Source organism: Erpetoichthys calabaricus, chromosome 13 (assembly GCF_900747795.2).
Source record: "Erpetoichthys calabaricus chromosome 13, fErpCal1.3, whole genome shotgun sequence".
Lineage (NCBI taxonomy): Eukaryota > Metazoa > Chordata > Cladistia > Polypteriformes > Polypteridae > Erpetoichthys > Erpetoichthys calabaricus.
Genome location: NC_041406.2, coordinates 59,267,617 through 59,284,518, shown reverse-complemented (window position 1 = coordinate 59,284,518; position 16,902 = coordinate 59,267,617). Strand labels below are relative to the sequence as shown.

General features: G+C 39.7%; 1 protein-coding gene across 1 annotated transcript in view; it reads right to left on the bottom strand.

The window, feature by feature from the left end:
• Positions 1 to 1,846: 1,846 nt before the first annotated feature.
• The window catches only part of ankmy2a (ankyrin repeat and MYND domain containing 2a), a 51,081-nt gene continuing 36,025 nt past the window's right edge, over positions 1,847 to 16,902 (bottom strand). The window contains exons 8-10 of the mRNA XM_028817027.2: positions 2,826 to 2,954; positions 2,472 to 2,616; positions 1,847 to 2,284 (exon numbers count right to left, since the gene is read on the bottom strand). Of these exons, the coding sequence (XP_028672860.1) occupies positions 2,154 to 2,284; positions 2,472 to 2,616; positions 2,826 to 2,954 (405 nt within the window). The 3' untranslated portion in view covers positions 1,847 to 2,153. The remainder of the gene's footprint in view (positions 2,285 to 2,471; positions 2,617 to 2,825; positions 2,955 to 16,902) is intronic.

The following is a 16,902-nucleotide window of genomic DNA, read 5'->3' as shown; positions in this document are numbered from 1 at the left end:
GTTCACAGAGAAATCAGTTCAAAATTAAATACTACATGTCAAACTCCAAAATACCACGGAGAGTGGGACGCAGGCACAGGGTCTCAAACTTAGAAACAGTTTTGATACTTCAGATAAACAAAGAACCCATAACTAATATTTTAAAATATTTCCAATTTAAAAGCACACTTGTACAATTTGATATAGAATTTCAGGTTAATACACTGCTGCCGGACTTCTCAGTTGGTGTCCACATTGTGCTCAGTGCTGCCTGAACAGGCTCTGGTGTCCCGCCACACTGAAATGGACAAGCAGGTTAGATGTTAATTGTAATAATTACACTTAGGAAAAAGAGTATGTAACATTTTCAATAACCATTTTGTTAATAGGAAGGTGACTGCAAAAGTCAAGTTTTGTTAGAATTGCATCCTAATGCACTTGTATGACCGATTCAGGTTTTGCTCCCGGATTTCTTTCCCTTTATTTCGCTGCATTGATTTTTAAACTCTGCTTTGGTCCCATCAGAACATAAAACCTTCTTCTAGCCGACTTCAGCGTCTCCCATGGCCCTTCTGGCAAACTCTGGCTAAGATGTCGTGTCTCTGCAACTGATGAGGTGTCTGAGCAGTTGTTGTGTCCACAGTCTCTACAATCGCATCCACTGAGACTTGTATTTCCTTCAGGGGTCTCTTTCTGGCCTCCCTCATTAATCTTCTCCTTGTACAATCACTCAGTTTTTGTGGATGTGCTGCTCTATGCAAATGTACAGCTGTGCCATGATCTTTCCATTTCTTAAGGGTTCATTCAACTAAACTACAAGGGATATTCCATAACTTGGATATTCTCATCTTCCTCCCTGACCCGTACTTTATAATCACCATTTCACAAAGTTTGTCTTCAATGCGTATGTGAGGCAATGATACCAATTCACCACAAGAAGGAGATGCAAGTACAGTAATACTAAATCAATTGATGTGTCTTCACTACAGACTGGTGATCTCCAGTTTGGTAATTCTGCGACTTCTAAATACTGATGATTTAAAGGGGGTGACTGCTTATATTATGTGATCAATAATTTTTTGCAGAAATTCGTTTGCACTTTGATATTAAAGAGTGTATTTCTGCTGATGTGTCAAAAAAAAAAATCCAATGCGATTCAATGTGTTATAACAATAAAATGTGAAAACATCCAAGGGGTGATTATGTTTTACAGCAGGGGTAGGCAACGTCAGTCATGGAGGGCTGCAGTGGCTTCAAGTTTTCATTCCAAACCAATTGCTTAATTAGAAAGCAAACTTGCCTTATTGAACTTTACAGCTTGTTAGTCTGCAATGTTAGGTTGTTATATCATAGATTTTTTTACCTTTCCAAGGATATCATCTGAATGATTTGAAGATTTTTCGTCTGTCACATTTTTCTCTTAAGTGTTTTATTTAACCAAAGAATGCTTGATGAAGCCACAGAGGTGTAAATGGAAACAAGTTCGATGGGGACCTGCTGGCTCCTTTGTCATTTGCATCTTATTGCTAATAAGGAGCTATTAAAAACAGTGAATGCAGCTCTTTAAGACTGAAATAAGCAATTAAGGGTGGGGAACCTTAACAAGCGAGACCACTAAAATGAGGCATCAAAAAATTCACTTGAGCAGTAAGTGCTTCATCAGTAATAATTGACTTCTCATTAAGAAACAGTGTTGGAATAAAAACCTGCAGCCCTCGAGGGCCGACATTGCCTACCCCAGCTTTATAGGCATTGTATTTAGTGTTATTAAGCCAATCTGTGACACCGATGGTGATTAGACTATTTTACATTTCAAAAGCAATGTTTCTTTTTGGCTTTAAAAACAAACCACTTCATCAAAACTCTCTTGTGAACAAAATATTTATTAATATTTGGGAAAGATACATAACTTAAAAGCTGTGGTTGCGCGGTGCCGGTGTTTTCTACATCTACTCCCGTTCAGCGGTGATTACACAACTTGGCCTGCTGCTGTTCAGTTCATGTGCAGGCTCAGTCTGCCAGGCTAATCTTTCTGACAGCCTGCTGGTAGCCAGAATAAACAGGAATGTCCAGCTCGGCTGTCGTCACACAGCAGGTGCTGTGGCTTTGCTGGGCACACGTTAGGTCGCTGATATAAGAAGAGCTGGACTTTGGCCAAACCTCTGAGGACCGTTTCATTCTTCACATGTCTGTACACTTTCAGAAGCTACAGAGTTTTTCTCTTCCTGCACTTCTGGCACCTTCTCTTCTGTCTTAGATGTTTCAGTTGATTCTTGAGTCACTGTGCCACATACTGAGACTTCCTCTGTAAATGAAAGAGTAAACAATGCTGAAATGCTCTGCAGTTGCACCGTATGTTTATGAAATTGAATCTAATAAGAGGCAAAGCACTCGCCAAGTCATTTACAGAGTTGTCAGAATGCTTTTGTACTGTACAGAAAACATTTCTGGGCAGATTCTCTAACTTTACAGCCATATTAATGAACACTGACCTTTTTTTGGAATATGTTTCTCCTCTTTTTCCTTTAGCTTAGCTCCTTCCTTTTCCTGCTTTTCTATTTGTTCTTTTAGTTGTTTGCAAAATTTTTTATGTGTAAACCAGTGCTGCTTCTGACATGATTGGCCACAATATATTACCTACAAATAAAAAATATGCATATTTAGGAGTCATTTCCAATCTGTATATTAATGAATTTACTCAACTGAGGAGTCTATGTATGAAATAAATGACTGAAAACAATTTTCTAGTAGAGGAAAATAGAAACATCATTCATGCCTTCAACATCAAATTCCAATATCGCACAGTATTTCTCTTTAATTATATCATAAATGTATTTTGATCCTACCGCTTTACAAGATGAACATCGTTTGTCCGCTCCCTTTTCACCACAAGTGGTACAGAACTCAGCATCAATGAAGCCAACCTGGCCAGTGATAGCTTGAGTGAGCACAGACAAAGCAGTTGGGTCACTACCCTGAGAAAGAAACACAATGGGAAGCCATCTTAAAGCACAGGATTTTACATGAAATAGACATTTTCCTTATTAACTGCATACTTCTCTAATTTCTCTTCTGATTATCATGGTGAGAGTTACAGTGATTATGGCCTTATCTGGGCCTTAACTATTCAGGAACAGAGACTCCATTTTAAGGTCCTCTCAGATTGTTGCCCTCTACACCCTTCATGGAAAATGAGTTTTGCAACACTTCATAGGAATCCCTGTTGACTGCTCACTTTCATAATCTTATCACCATCCAAAAGTCACAACCATATGCAAAGAGGACAAGAATGAAAACTTCACTTGAGAACTCTGATTCTCCTTCACCACCACCATGCACTGTAGCCAACACTCAACTACAGCTGCTGCATCATGTGGGGCAACAACTCACCAATCAGGTGCAGAACGCAAGCTACTGTGTTCTGAGAGGTGATTATGATCGGACATTTAGAAACGTTTAGAGTCATACTGAATGAGTGCACTGGAGAGCTCTATGATTCAACCTGTTCAGCATCTGTTTAGTTTAGCCATTGGTCTTCTCATGACTTGAATACTGCAACTCCTTACTGGCATGAGTGCCTACAGTACGTGCTAGCCAGCTACTGCAGACGGTTCAATAACCAGCGCATGTCACTTCCCCTTTCAGGTCAATCAACTGACTCCCTCTAGCAACATACATTAAGTAGTCAATGGATCAGCGTATACACACACACACATACATACATATATGCAGACACTCATTTTCGCCCACTCAGGACTGCTAGTGACCGAGTGTCTGATGATACCACCTCTGTGTGGCATCAAATCTCAACTCAGACTCTTCATGTGTAGCTCTGAGCTGGTGTAACAAACTGCTGACTCACTCAATGTGTCCAATATCTTCCTGTCCATGAAAGTCACCAGAAAAAATAGAAACAAGATAGACCATGGGTGGCATCCTTCATACTCTTGAAACAGATCTGACTGAACACCAAGAATATAAAGACATCATTCAGACTGCAAATGCAAGGAACAAATGACAGAACAGTAGATTACATCTTATACTGTTGCTGCATCGGGATATACAGATATAAAAAGGTACAGTAAACCCTCATTTATCACAATTAATCCGTTCCAGACTCTACCGCGATAAATGAATTTCCGCGAAGTAGGATTCTTTATTTATAAATCGAATATTTTCGCAGTTACAGTATAGAAAACCTGTTTACGACCTTCTAAATACGTTTTTTTTTTTAAACATTATTAGAGCCCCCTAGACATGAAATAACACCCTTTAGTCAAAAGTTTAAACTGTGCTCCATGACAAGACAGAGATGACAGTTCTGTCTCACAATTAAAACAATGCAAACATATCTTCCTCTTCAAAGGAGTGCGCATCAGGAGCAGAGAAGGACAGACAGAGAGAAAGAAAAGCAAACAATCAAAAATCAATAGGTGCTGTTCGGGCTTTCAAGTATGCGAAGCACCGCGTGGGAAGCATATCGTATATCATTGAGGAGTTTTATTTAATACGTAATACGCGTTCTGGTTGGGTAGCTTCTCAGCCATCTGCCAATAGCGTCCCTTGTATGAAATCAACTGGGCAAACCAACTGAGGAAGCATGTACCAGAAATTAAAAGACCCATTGTCCGCAGAAATCTGCAAACCAGCAAAAAATCCATGATATATATTTAGATATGCTTACATTTAAAATCCGCGATGGAGTGAAGCCACGAAAGTCAAAGCGCGATATAACGAGGGATCACTGTATATGGAAGATTAGCAAGCTCCTACAAACCTTCAAATACCCTGGCAAGAACAAAGAGTTGTCTCACAGCTCCATGGCTACAGTATTGTTTCTCTTGAACTTAGGGTTCTTCTGATGGCCCGTGTGCCTTTTGCAGCACACCAGAATGGGCTTTCCATGGGAGGCCAAGACGTCCGATTTCTTGATTTAATGGAACAACTCTGGGCCTCCTTCTTGTAGACTGTGACTGCCCCTGCATGCAGACACAAGGGTACTCTCCACACATCACTGAAAAGTCACGTCCCTCCCACAACACTGCAAATGGTGACCTTGACTGTGTAAATGGCCCACCGTTGTGTTTTCTGATGCAGGAGAGATCCTTTAAGATTTTTCCCTCCTTGTTTAAGTTGCTGGTGATTATTAATATGGTCCTAGGGCTTCTGCTATGTCAGGTTGAATCAGCGTTCAGTTAAAACTTTCTAGATTGTATGGTGCGACATTAAAGAGTCTTTTCCTGTTGATCAGTTTCAAATACGCCAAATTAAATTTACTGTGATTCAATGTTTTATAAAAATAAAATGTGAAAACTTCAGAGTCGGTGAATACTTTTTATAGGTATTGTATAAGGTCGTTCACTAACACATACTCACCGTCTGAAGCCAAGCATTTTTCTTATGTGGAAACTATTGGATTATACACTTTGATAAAGCATCGGCTAAGCAAAAAAATGTAAAAGCCAATGAGTCTGCACACAGCTGGAGAAGTGGAACACATCCATTAGAAGCAAATTTCAGTCATTCCAACAAGGAGGACATTGCTGTTAACAATGTCAAAAGCACCAGTGAGGTCAATGAGAAAAAGCAAATACTGTAGTCATCCAGAGTCAGCATATGTGGAGGTTATAACAATGTAAAGGTGAATCCATTCAAAGCTTTGATAGGGTCAGAAACTAAAATGAAAAGACTCCCACAGTGACATTACTAATTTATTCTACTCACCCAGCAACACTGCAATGCCTTTCTTTTGTGCAGCAATTTCAAAAGTTCTAAAATGATCCTAATGGATTTTTCATTTGTTTTCTACATTAGCAACTTTAATATTAGAACTCTCTTACAGCTTATTGGATTTCATTAACAAATGTTCCATTTCCATTGTTGAAACCCAAATCCTAGGGGTGCAAAAACTAGAAACCGTCTCCCTTGTTCTTTGAAGATGTTTCTAATTGGTAATGGTTTTGACGCTAGTTTAGATATCTTCACCGGCTTCAAAACAGTCCCCAGACTAGTGTTTGCTCAATTATGCTGTTCTCTTTTCTAAGCCGCTTTATATAATATGTGCTACCTTAGTGTTGCTGTGTTTTATGTTAGAACCACTAGTAGGAAATTCTCTCAGGCGGTGCCCCTCTTGGTTGTGAGTGCTCATGTGAGCTTCTGGATTTAGCATCTAGTCGACCTTATGGAGAACATCTCCCTCTCTTGTGACTAATTAACTTTTGACTGTGTGGGGGTCTTTTTGTTCCCTGCAGCATAGGAGAAACTGTACATTTGCCTATTCTGCTATACTCTCTAATGGAACACAAGAGCTATTAAAAGGCAGATTTTTAACAGTGGTGCAGAAATCCAGCTTTACCTTCCGCCAACCTCATTCCAAAATAAATGACTGAACCTCAGTTCTTACAACATCAGGATCAGACTGTACTTCATCTGATAACAAAAGTGTAAATCACAGTTAAACTGACATCTTTGCAGAGATCTCTTTAAGACCAGAAGGTGCCAAATGGACACCCAAGTCCGAACACAGATCTATAATTCAAAGAGTGACAAGGACAAAATAACCTGTCTACGAGCAGGCACTGGTTCTGTAACTGGAAGTTATACTTTCCTTCCAAAACTAACTGCACTCATCTGTCCTGCCTCTTTGAAAGCTGAGGACCTCTCTCTGAAACAAAAAGGCTGATGAGACATTCACTCTTCAGGGAACGGAAAGCAGACAATCACTTCTCCTTGTGGACCTGAAAGCTAAGATCCACTGTGCTAAGCCAAGCCCTGTACCTCTAACTGAACCCATTCTAGAAGCAGCCATTACATCAAGAAAGGCACTTCAGCATCTAAACTTTTCTGCCAGAAAGTGTAATGCTTTTCCCTATGAAGTTGCAGAGGACACAGGAAAAAGCTTAACTGACAGCACACCATGAACAAAGGAGCACGTCACAAAGAGAAAAAGTGCACTCCAACGCAAGAAGAATCCTTCACTTGAACCCGGAGCAACAACAACAAACAGCTTCACATAACATCAGACACCATTCTTAAAGACCCAATATGGTAAAACTGTTTATCTGTGCCAGGATAAATTAGAACTGTAAATGGACACTAAACAGCCAGCCTCTTCTATGTTACATGTTTGTCTGTCTTGTATATCAACAAAAATATGTAGTTATCATTATTTCTTTAACCCTTGTGTTTATCAATAAATTGTACTTGGTTTCTTAAAATGAGTGTGGGGCAGCACGGTAGCGCAGTGGGTAGCGCTGCTGCCTCGCAGTTAGGAGACCCGGGTTCGCTTCCCGGGTCCTCCCTGTGTGGAGTTTGCATGTTCTCCCTGTGTCTGCGTGGGTTTCCTCCAGGTGCTCCGGTTTCCTCCCACAGTCCAAAGACATGCAGGTTAGGTGCATTGGTGATTCTAAATTGTCCACAGTGCGCGCCCTGCGGTGGGCTGGCGCCCTGCCCGGGGTTTTGTTTCCTGCCTTGTGCCCTGTGTTGGCTGGGACTGGCTCCAGCAGACCCCTGTGACCCATGTAGTTAAGATATAGCGGGTTGGATAATGGATGGATGGAGAATGAGTGTGCTTTGGTCACCTTGGTATACAGTAAGTCTAACAGCCGGAGACCGCCTCCTATAGAGAAAGGTAGAGAAAATAAAGTAGGAGACTTAACAAATCATTTAATTCATTATTGGCATTGCTGAAGGCAAAACTGATAAATCCTAATCCCATTCCTACAGAAGCGGATTCTTTCCATTTCAGCCTCACTGCAACTACTGTCAGTCTCACTCCCATAAATTTACTCTCCATAAGCCCACAGCTTTGACTCCGTGCAGCTCATTTCCCACACAATATGGACAGTCTGTGCCATCTCATCTGTCACAGAAGTTAGGTAGACTCCTACAGTGCAATATTGAAAATGTTTACCAAAGAAGTCTGTTTCTAGGTATTGACCACACTGTTCACATTGATAACAAACATAACTGCCAAGGCTAACTAAGCAAATTCTTTTTCTAATTGCAGCAGATCCATGTCTCGCAGACCGTGTGACAAAGAACACCCAATACAATGTGGCAAGGTGCTATAGAAAAATTGCACAATATTTAAAGAAAAAGCCCAAACCACACACATTTAGGGAAGACTACACTATTATTAACATCAATAGCTCTTCACAAACGTCCAATTGTTGATAAAGCATTCAATAGAAAAAATAAAAAATAAACAGTCTTTGCGTGTAGAAAAGCTATTTGTTTTAGAGTCCGAGAATGCTTTACATTTGTGCAATCTTCTTTCTGCCATTGAGATGTGATATGGTTGTATTCTCAGTAAACATATGGTTGTGATTTAGACTCTGGGGTCTTCCAATAAGCCACAATGCAATTGTGGGTTTAAAGCAGAACACTCTAAAAAGAAAGGAAATTAGAACAGAAAAGGCTGATTAAGTGTTTCCGTGTACAGAGACAAACTCTCTGAGGATGTTTCCCTCACAAATTTGAGCAAATAATCTTGGATATTTTTAGGAACATGTTTAATAATACTTGCTCCCAAGTTAAACCTGAACTTAAAATCAGATTGGTCATGAACAACCTTTCTAGTGGGATTCATTACATGGCACTGCATTTTAAGGGACAAGGGGGATCACACACAGTTAGGAACCATGGGAAAAATCATGAATGTGCTGTACATTGACAATTTCACCACTTCTACTTACCTGCATGTGTTAAGGAGCGGCAAAAAAAGAGACTTCATGGAGAAAAAAAAGACAAAGTCATATGATGAATGTACAAACGTCACCTGGTAACCCATTATTGTCAGATGCCATGCTTATATACTTATACATTTCTCTTATGAAACTAATTCTCTGAATTAATTCTCATTCACAGAATGAAACCAGTTCTGAAGATTTCTGCTCACACTCTCTAGAAACCTCCTCAATCCTACCTTACACACCACAAAGTAAAAGATAAAAAAAAGATTGATGTTCAATATCTAATGAACGTATCTATTAAAAAGAACTGCTGGCCAAAGAAAGATCATTAATTTTAACACTAGTAGACGTGACTGTGAAGTTCACAGGAAGCCCATTCCACAGCTTGAGAGCGAGAACTGAGAAACACCAACTAGCATTAGCACATTTAGAGAGGAGTCAGAAGGAGACTTGAAAGGACAGATACCAGAGGAAAGAGGTTCCCAGAAGCAGAGCAATGCAGGAGCCTTTATGTAAAGACAAGATTTTGAACAGAATCCTTGTAAGTGAAAGTGCTTGGAAAGAGAGAAGCAAAGAATTGTGGTAAAACAAGGGACACTTACCTTAGCAGCGACATTCATGTCTCAGGTGAATGAAGTCAGTAGACAAATTGGGAGAGCATGGGGGGGGTCATGAGGTTGCTTGAAAGGGGGGGTGTGGTGCTCCCGATATCTTTACAAAAGGACGGAGGTCCATATCTTTAGAGTCCTGTTGTTTCTTGTTTTGCTATATGGTTGTGAGACATGGATGCAATCCAGTGACCTGAGATGAAGACTGGACTCCTTTGGTACTCTGTCTCTTCAGAGAATCCTTGGGTACCACTGGTTTGACTTTGTGTCAAATGAGCGGTTGGTCACAGATTCCCAAATGAGGCACATTACCTGCATTGTGAGGGAGTGTCAGTTACAGCACTACAGCCATGTGGCGCGATTCCCAGAGGGTGATCCAGCTCACAGGATCCTCATTGTTGAAGACCCGAGCAGCTGGGCCTGACCAAGAGGACACCCACGTAACACCTGGCTGCAGAAGATACATGGTCATTTCTGTGGGGTGGGACTGGACCAGGTATCTGCCTGGGAGTTTTTATCGACCAGAATCCCAAGCTGTTTTGTTATGTGGTGTGTGCAACAATGCTCTACACTAGTGTGTGCTGCCTAAACTGACCTGACCTGAGGGGACAGGAGTATAGGATGTGCAGAAGTCAGACAGCATCTGTTGGGTCACCTACCCAGAGAGCTGCAGTAGTGCAGCCCAGTGGAAAAACAGCTTGTAGAAGAGGTCGAGTGGCACAGGTGGTGAGGAATGGTCAAATTTTGTAAATGTTGTGCAAGAAGAAACTATGGGATTAAGTCACTGAGGAAATGGATCAACTGAATGAAAGGAAATCATCTAAGGTCATACTAATATTCCTGACGGTATCAGGAGGTGAGAATGCTTTTCATTAAATTGTGGAATCAACTGGAGACTTGATTTAAAGAACATATATGAACGAAAAAGCCGTGGGTAAAGATGGTGCCTGCTAAATAAAGAAAAATGATAAGACCTAATGAACCTTGAAACTACAGAGTGTATGCCAGGAAGGAATCAAGCCGAAATCCAGGAGAATGAAATGGCAATGCTACCTTCTATACCAGTAAGTTCCCCAACTCTTCCATTTCAAATTCAAAACATGAACCAATGTGCATATTTATGTAATACAGTATGTTTCAGTTAGCAGGATAATTCACATTGCCTAGCAGAAAAATGAAATGTCCACCCAGTTACAGACAAAAAGACCAAGGAATTCTCTGTATGATGGCCTTTTTATAAAATACATTGTTTGCTTAATTTTAATTTACTATGTAAATGTAATGTAATTTACTATTATGTGGATATTTGCTTTGTTTATCTACACAGTTTCTAAACTGCTTTAAATGTGGTGCACCACAGTGGTATTTGCTGGAAATGAAGAAGAAGGTGTGGCCTTTAGTTTTCCTGCTACTTTAATAATAATACATTTTATTTATATAGCGCCTTTCCCATGCTCAAGGCACTTAAAATAATAATTCTTTGTATTTATATAGCACTTTTCTCACTACTCAAAGCGCTCAGCAATTGCAGGTTAAGGGCCTTGCTCAAGGGCCCAACAGAGCAGAGTCTCTATTGGCATTTACGGGATTTGAACCTGCAACCTTCCAGTTGCCAGTGCAGATCCCTAGCCTCAGAGCTTTGATCACAAGTTTCCCATTTCTGAAAGTCAACATAAATAATATCATATGCACTTCTCGGATCATATACTGTACTTCAGGTTGTTTCCACAGCGAAATCATACATGATCTCCCTCCTCAAAAGGAGACAGTATAGATTTGAGATATAGAAGTAAATCTGGAGTAACCAAAAGCAGGGCACCAGTCTTAATCAAGTTTAAAAGTAAGAAGTAATGATTCATTCAACCTGTCTTCTTCCCAAAACAAGTCTTCAAATGCAGTGCAGAGGCTCTGCAGCCTGAATTGACATACTGTACTGTATATGCCTGCAAATCATATAATCAGCATAGCATTGGAGTTGAAATCCATGATCTCTGACTACATGACCATTGAAGAAAAATGCATGGAGCAAACAAAATGGTTTCAAAGGTTCAGCTTTTAAACACAGCACATGCAGCTTTATAAGGAGTGGACTAAAATGGCCAGAAAGAGAGACAGAGAGAGAGAAACATTAATTTAAATCAGTAAAACAGCAGTGGACCAACAAAGGACAGTATAAGAAAAACTGACAGTACATCTTATCACGTGTTCATTTAGAATGAAAACTAGGGGGCTCCGCCCCCTGCTCGCTTCGCTCGCCAACCCCTGGTGTTGGGAATGACAAAGAGCGTGATGTATGAATGAGATATAGAATAGTGTGACGGTGTAGATGATGCAAATAGAAAGCAAACAATAAAGTGTGTGGCACAGTGTAAAGGTTTATTTGAAAATTTCTTTGTACACGCCGTTTAAGTGTAAAAGGTAATTCCAGCTCAGAACTTGTAAGGTCATTTAAGATGGTTATTGTTGTGATCAGAGTCAAGTTTGTCAGAGCTTAGAAAGAGTTGTGTCTCTCCAGGAAGTAATGGAATGACTTGGGTATTAATGTTTTCCATATTAATATTTTTTGGACATAATATAGTGCGTTGTGTTAAAAGGGGCATTTGGTCTAATGAGATTGCTGTTCGAAATGTCTCTGTAACTAAGTTGTCGCAGATAAAGGCTTGAGGAATTGTAATAATATGTGCCTGAAGTCCAGCTGTATTGGTGAGTGTACCATCTCTCAGTTGTAATAAGCAATTGTTATGATCTGGTTCTGGACATCGTATCTTTTTTACTAACTGTATCTTTTGAAAGCAATGCCAATTGTCTGCGTATTTTAAGGTGCACTGAACAATAGCCGAGTGCATGGCATCTGGAAGAATAGCTAATCACTGTCTTAAATCTCCTCCTCATAAAAGTACCTTTCCTTCAAATCGAATATTATTATTCATAAACGTTTGTAGAAGTTTATGAATGGTGTTGAGTAAGTGACTTCATGCCATTGAACATTCATCAATAAACAACATTTTTTCAAGACGGATGTCACGTGCAGTGCCACCGTTAATGTTCATAGTGGATACCGATTTGTAGGATCTAATGTAGTTGATAAAGATTTCACTTTCAGGTACATCGTCAGTTATAAGCCTCTGTAGATATTCAGTATATGAATGTAAAGAAGGCAGTCTAATTTGACCCTTTTGACAACAACGTGTAAATGTATAACTTGTATTTCCAGTTGTTTCTTCAGGGAAGTGAACTGAATGACAATGATTGCAAATGACATTCATTAATCCGAATGAATTTTAGTGGTGTATGTTTTTCTTGTGCCGTTTGAGAGGCGCGTTGTTGCATGTGTAGTATTTGGGACGTGTTGTTTTGGAGCTGTAATCGATTTGCCTGTGCTGTGTGAGAAGCCCGTTGTAGCCTTCACTGCCATTAACGTATGTCTGAGACGGGAGGTGTTTCGTTTTGAATCCGTGCCTGTTGCGATGCAGCACTTTGATTGATAGTTTGCGTCATGTGGATCTAGGATGTAGATTTGTGCATATTTGCGTTGTTGATTTGTTTCAGGGTGCACTGTTCCAATGCGATGCAGTATTTGAGCACATATGCGAAAGTAGTATGGGCCATTGCCTTTTGGTGGCCTGATATTTACTCCGGTATATGCAAAAGCAAATGAACCATTGTAGGATCTAATGCAGTTCATAAAGTTTTTACTTTTAGGTACATCGTTAGTTAGAAGCTTTAGTTGAGCTTTGCGTTTTTGGAGTCGAGACATTTTTTCTTTTAGAAATATGGATAAGTAATAAGGAGAATTGCACTCACTGTTAATATGGAGCCTTTTCTGCGGTTGAACGGTTAATAGTGCCTTATTGTAATGAGATCCACCTATGCTGCATAGCCGTCTATTTTGTTGTTTCTTTCGTGTTCGTGTGTTTGTTCCTGTTATCCTTTCCTTTTCGTTTTGTACCCGTGACCGTGTATTCATGACTTGTTTCTTTCTCAGCATGCGAAATATGGATAAGTAATAAGAAGGATCGCAGTCACTGTTAATATGTTTCTTTTTCTGCAGTTGAACGGTTAATAGTGCTTTATTGTAAGGAGATCCACCTATGCTGACACCTATGCTGTCTAGTGTGAAGGTGTTGATGTTGACTTTAGAATATGTGGCTTTGGGTGTCACTTCTTATGGATGTGTGTGTGTGTGGGGGGAGGGGGGGGGGGGGTTGAGGATTGTTGTCGCGCGAGCGTCTTCTTTCTTTTTGTGTTCCTGTGTCTTGTTGAATCCCCCTCTTTGTGTGTGTCCCGTCCCTTGCTTGTAGGGTCTGTGGGGTGGTTTTGTGTTCTTTTTTTGTGTTCCATGGGCTTGTTGAATCCCCCTCTTGGTGTGTGTCCCGTCCAGTGCCTGTAGGGGGGGGGGTGCCTTGCTGTTGTGCGCGAGCCTCTTTTTTTTTTTCTTGGGTCTAGTTTCGTGTGCAATGTGTTTCGTGCTTTGCTTGCGTTTGAATACTTTTTTATGTGCCGTTTCCTTTTTTCGGTGCTCTTTGCGCCTCATTTCTCAATTTTTCCTGTGCTCACTCCTTTTTTCTGTGGTCTTGTACGCCTCTCGCGGCCCCTCATCCGCCTCTCTCGCCCTCTTCTATCCGCCTTTCTCGGCTCCTCAGCCGACCCTCGCGGACTCTTTTTGCGCCTGCGCAGTACGTCTTTTTGCAGCTACGGCCCATTGCCGGATGTGCCTGCGTCCATCATCCGGTTTAGCATTCTCGGTTAGTAATATGGATATGAAGTGGGTTAAGAAACCCCACTGGTGAAAGTTAAGTGAAGCACTGCAGTTATATATATATCTGAAAGTAAGATGAATAGTATAGCAGGCAGCCACAGGAGTATAACTTTTAATTGAAACATGTTAAGAAATTAAGGACACATTAGTTAATCTGAATAAAAACTATGAAAGCAAACATAACAACAAAGAATTCAGTCACAAAATTGCATAACATTCTGAAACACGCTTAACTAAATTCAAGGTAACGAGAAGCAGATTATTGGTTTGGTCTGTGTGGCAACTGTGCTACCTACTATTCCAGAGTACTTCCCCTTTTGAAAATATAGTGGCATGCAAAAGTATTCAATTCCCTTGAAAGTCATCATGATTTTCTGCATGGCAAAAGATTTGCACACACACATTTATCCATTCAGTATTTTTAATGTGAGCTCATGATGTAACAATACATTTCCAAAGTCAAAATAAACCTGTAGATATTTAACTGAAGAAGAAAGACAAATGTTAGTGTTTGCATAAGTATTCAAGCCTACACATTAATACTTTGGTGAGAACCCTTTTGAAATTGTGGACCCATGCAACTTCACTCCTGTTCCAGCTGAAGAGCATTGCAGACTTCCGATACTGACGACACCTTGCTCTAATGTTTAGTTTTGAGGGATGGCCTTATCAGTAAGAGTCAGGATGCTATGATGAACCTTTCACTTTCTGATGATGGATCGAACAGAGCTTAACAGGACATTCAACTCAACTCAACTTTTATTGTCATTTATCCACGTACATAGTAAATGATTGAACAAAATTTTGTTCATTACAGTCCTTGGTGCATAGGTGAAACAATTTAACATACAACATAAAATTACCAAAACCATTGAAACAGTACAATGTAACAAAACAAATGATGTAGGACTATACAGCTCGAACAAAGCTCAATATCCATAGTAAAGTGCCAAGTGTAACGTGACAGTACATAATTGGGGGAATGTTATAGGGATATGGTACTAGTTGGCATGTAAGAGTTCAGAAGTCTGACAGCTTGGGGATGAAGCTGTTACGGGACCTGGCTGTGCTGGTTCTAATGTTGTGGTATCTTCTACTTTTTTGTATGAAAAAAAAAGTTTGTTTTAGTTATGTGTTCAACAATTCCTGCCTCGCATTTCCTGTCATCCTATATTTACACAAATCATTGTAGACACAGAACACATATGAAATGTATGTATTCCACATAATGATATATTATTTCTCTACACAATTCCAGACACCTCATTCCCAGATAAACAGACTTCAGCTGTGAGAATTTTGTGTCCAACTTCAGCTGCCCCGGTGGGGGATAGGTGAGCAAACTGTCTGCTGCCAGTGCTGATTGACATACTCGCAAAACAAACGCACTGATGAGGAGGTGCGAGGGAATTTAAGGTGGCCTGGCATTACGAATATTTTTACAGGCCTCAGGGATTCGAGTGGTAATAACAGCTAACAGCAATGTCTCAAAGGAAGATGATGTAATATTAGCAAAGTAAGGATATAAAATAGCAAGAATCTCAGCCACTCATTGAAGACTTGCCTATGGATGGGTGGAACAAATCCCCTGCTGTCTGTGCCTAGGATCATGCCTCCAACTCCACTGCAAAACTGGCACCTGATTGTCCAAGACCCCACTGAAACATTATAAAACAACTGTGCTGTCCTATAGGCTTCCTCAGTTGTTTGTTTATAGGAGTAAATGCAGCATTTAAAAGCAAGGTAAACACATTCTTCCTTCTGCATCATAATTAACTGGTATTAATACTTTCATCATGATTACTGGGAGGGATATATTGTCTCAAGTACGACTACAATTTGAAAAGAATGCATTCCCCGGGAGCATGAGCCTCTTGCTGGACACAATGCTTTCTTCATTTTTTCTTCAGGTACTCCCGTATCCTCTTACATCATAAAACAGAATGTGTTAAGAGTGGTCTCTAAACTACCCCTATATGAGGAAGTTTTACTACAGAAAGAAATCCTTCAGATATCAAAAATTAAATATGGTTATGTCCACTTGCTTGGAAGGAGATAAAAGATCTCTCACATAATCTACAGTGGTGACTTTTTTGTCAAATAAAATGCCCTCACTCTTTTGTATGAATAGCTACTCTCAACTCCTCTCTTTTCTCTGATGATTTCTTACAGTCCCTATATAATTATTTTGACAACAGTTGTTTTTCTATCTGCTCATATATTTTATTCTATGAGATAATGATTAGTTATACTAGTCTAAAGTTCACTATTTTTAATGACTATGCTGTACATTTGATCCTCTACTGGAAATTAAAATTTTGTGACTTTTAAGCATTCCACGAGCACAGTTAAGATACTTTCATATATTTTTTATAATTTTTAAAAACTTTTTTTCCCTCCTGCTTTCTTCATATTTCTTGTGTGATGTTATTATGCTATCATACAGTATATTTGCTACAAACACTACTACTTAATGTTATATCATTTAGATTTTTTTCTGGTATATAATAGATTCTGCCCTTAAGAAGACACACTGAAACCCCAAAACATGATGCCCATGATTTAATTATTCATTGCATTATTTCCATGAGATTAATCTCTTCCCTGGAATTGGTTTTCCTGGAGAATGTGACCTGTTTCTTTGCCTGTTTGGATCTGTTCAGTATTTTCATTTATGCAAGGATTTAGGTATCTGCACCTAACATGTTTATGTTTACTGTTTTTAATTTAAATGTATCTGGGTTGCAAAAATATTTAACCTTGTTGTTTCATTTATTTTTGAAACACATCGACCTCCCTCTTCTGTGTTCTTAGTCCTAAAACCTGTGATGATATTGATTGCTTGTGACAAACATAAGTCACA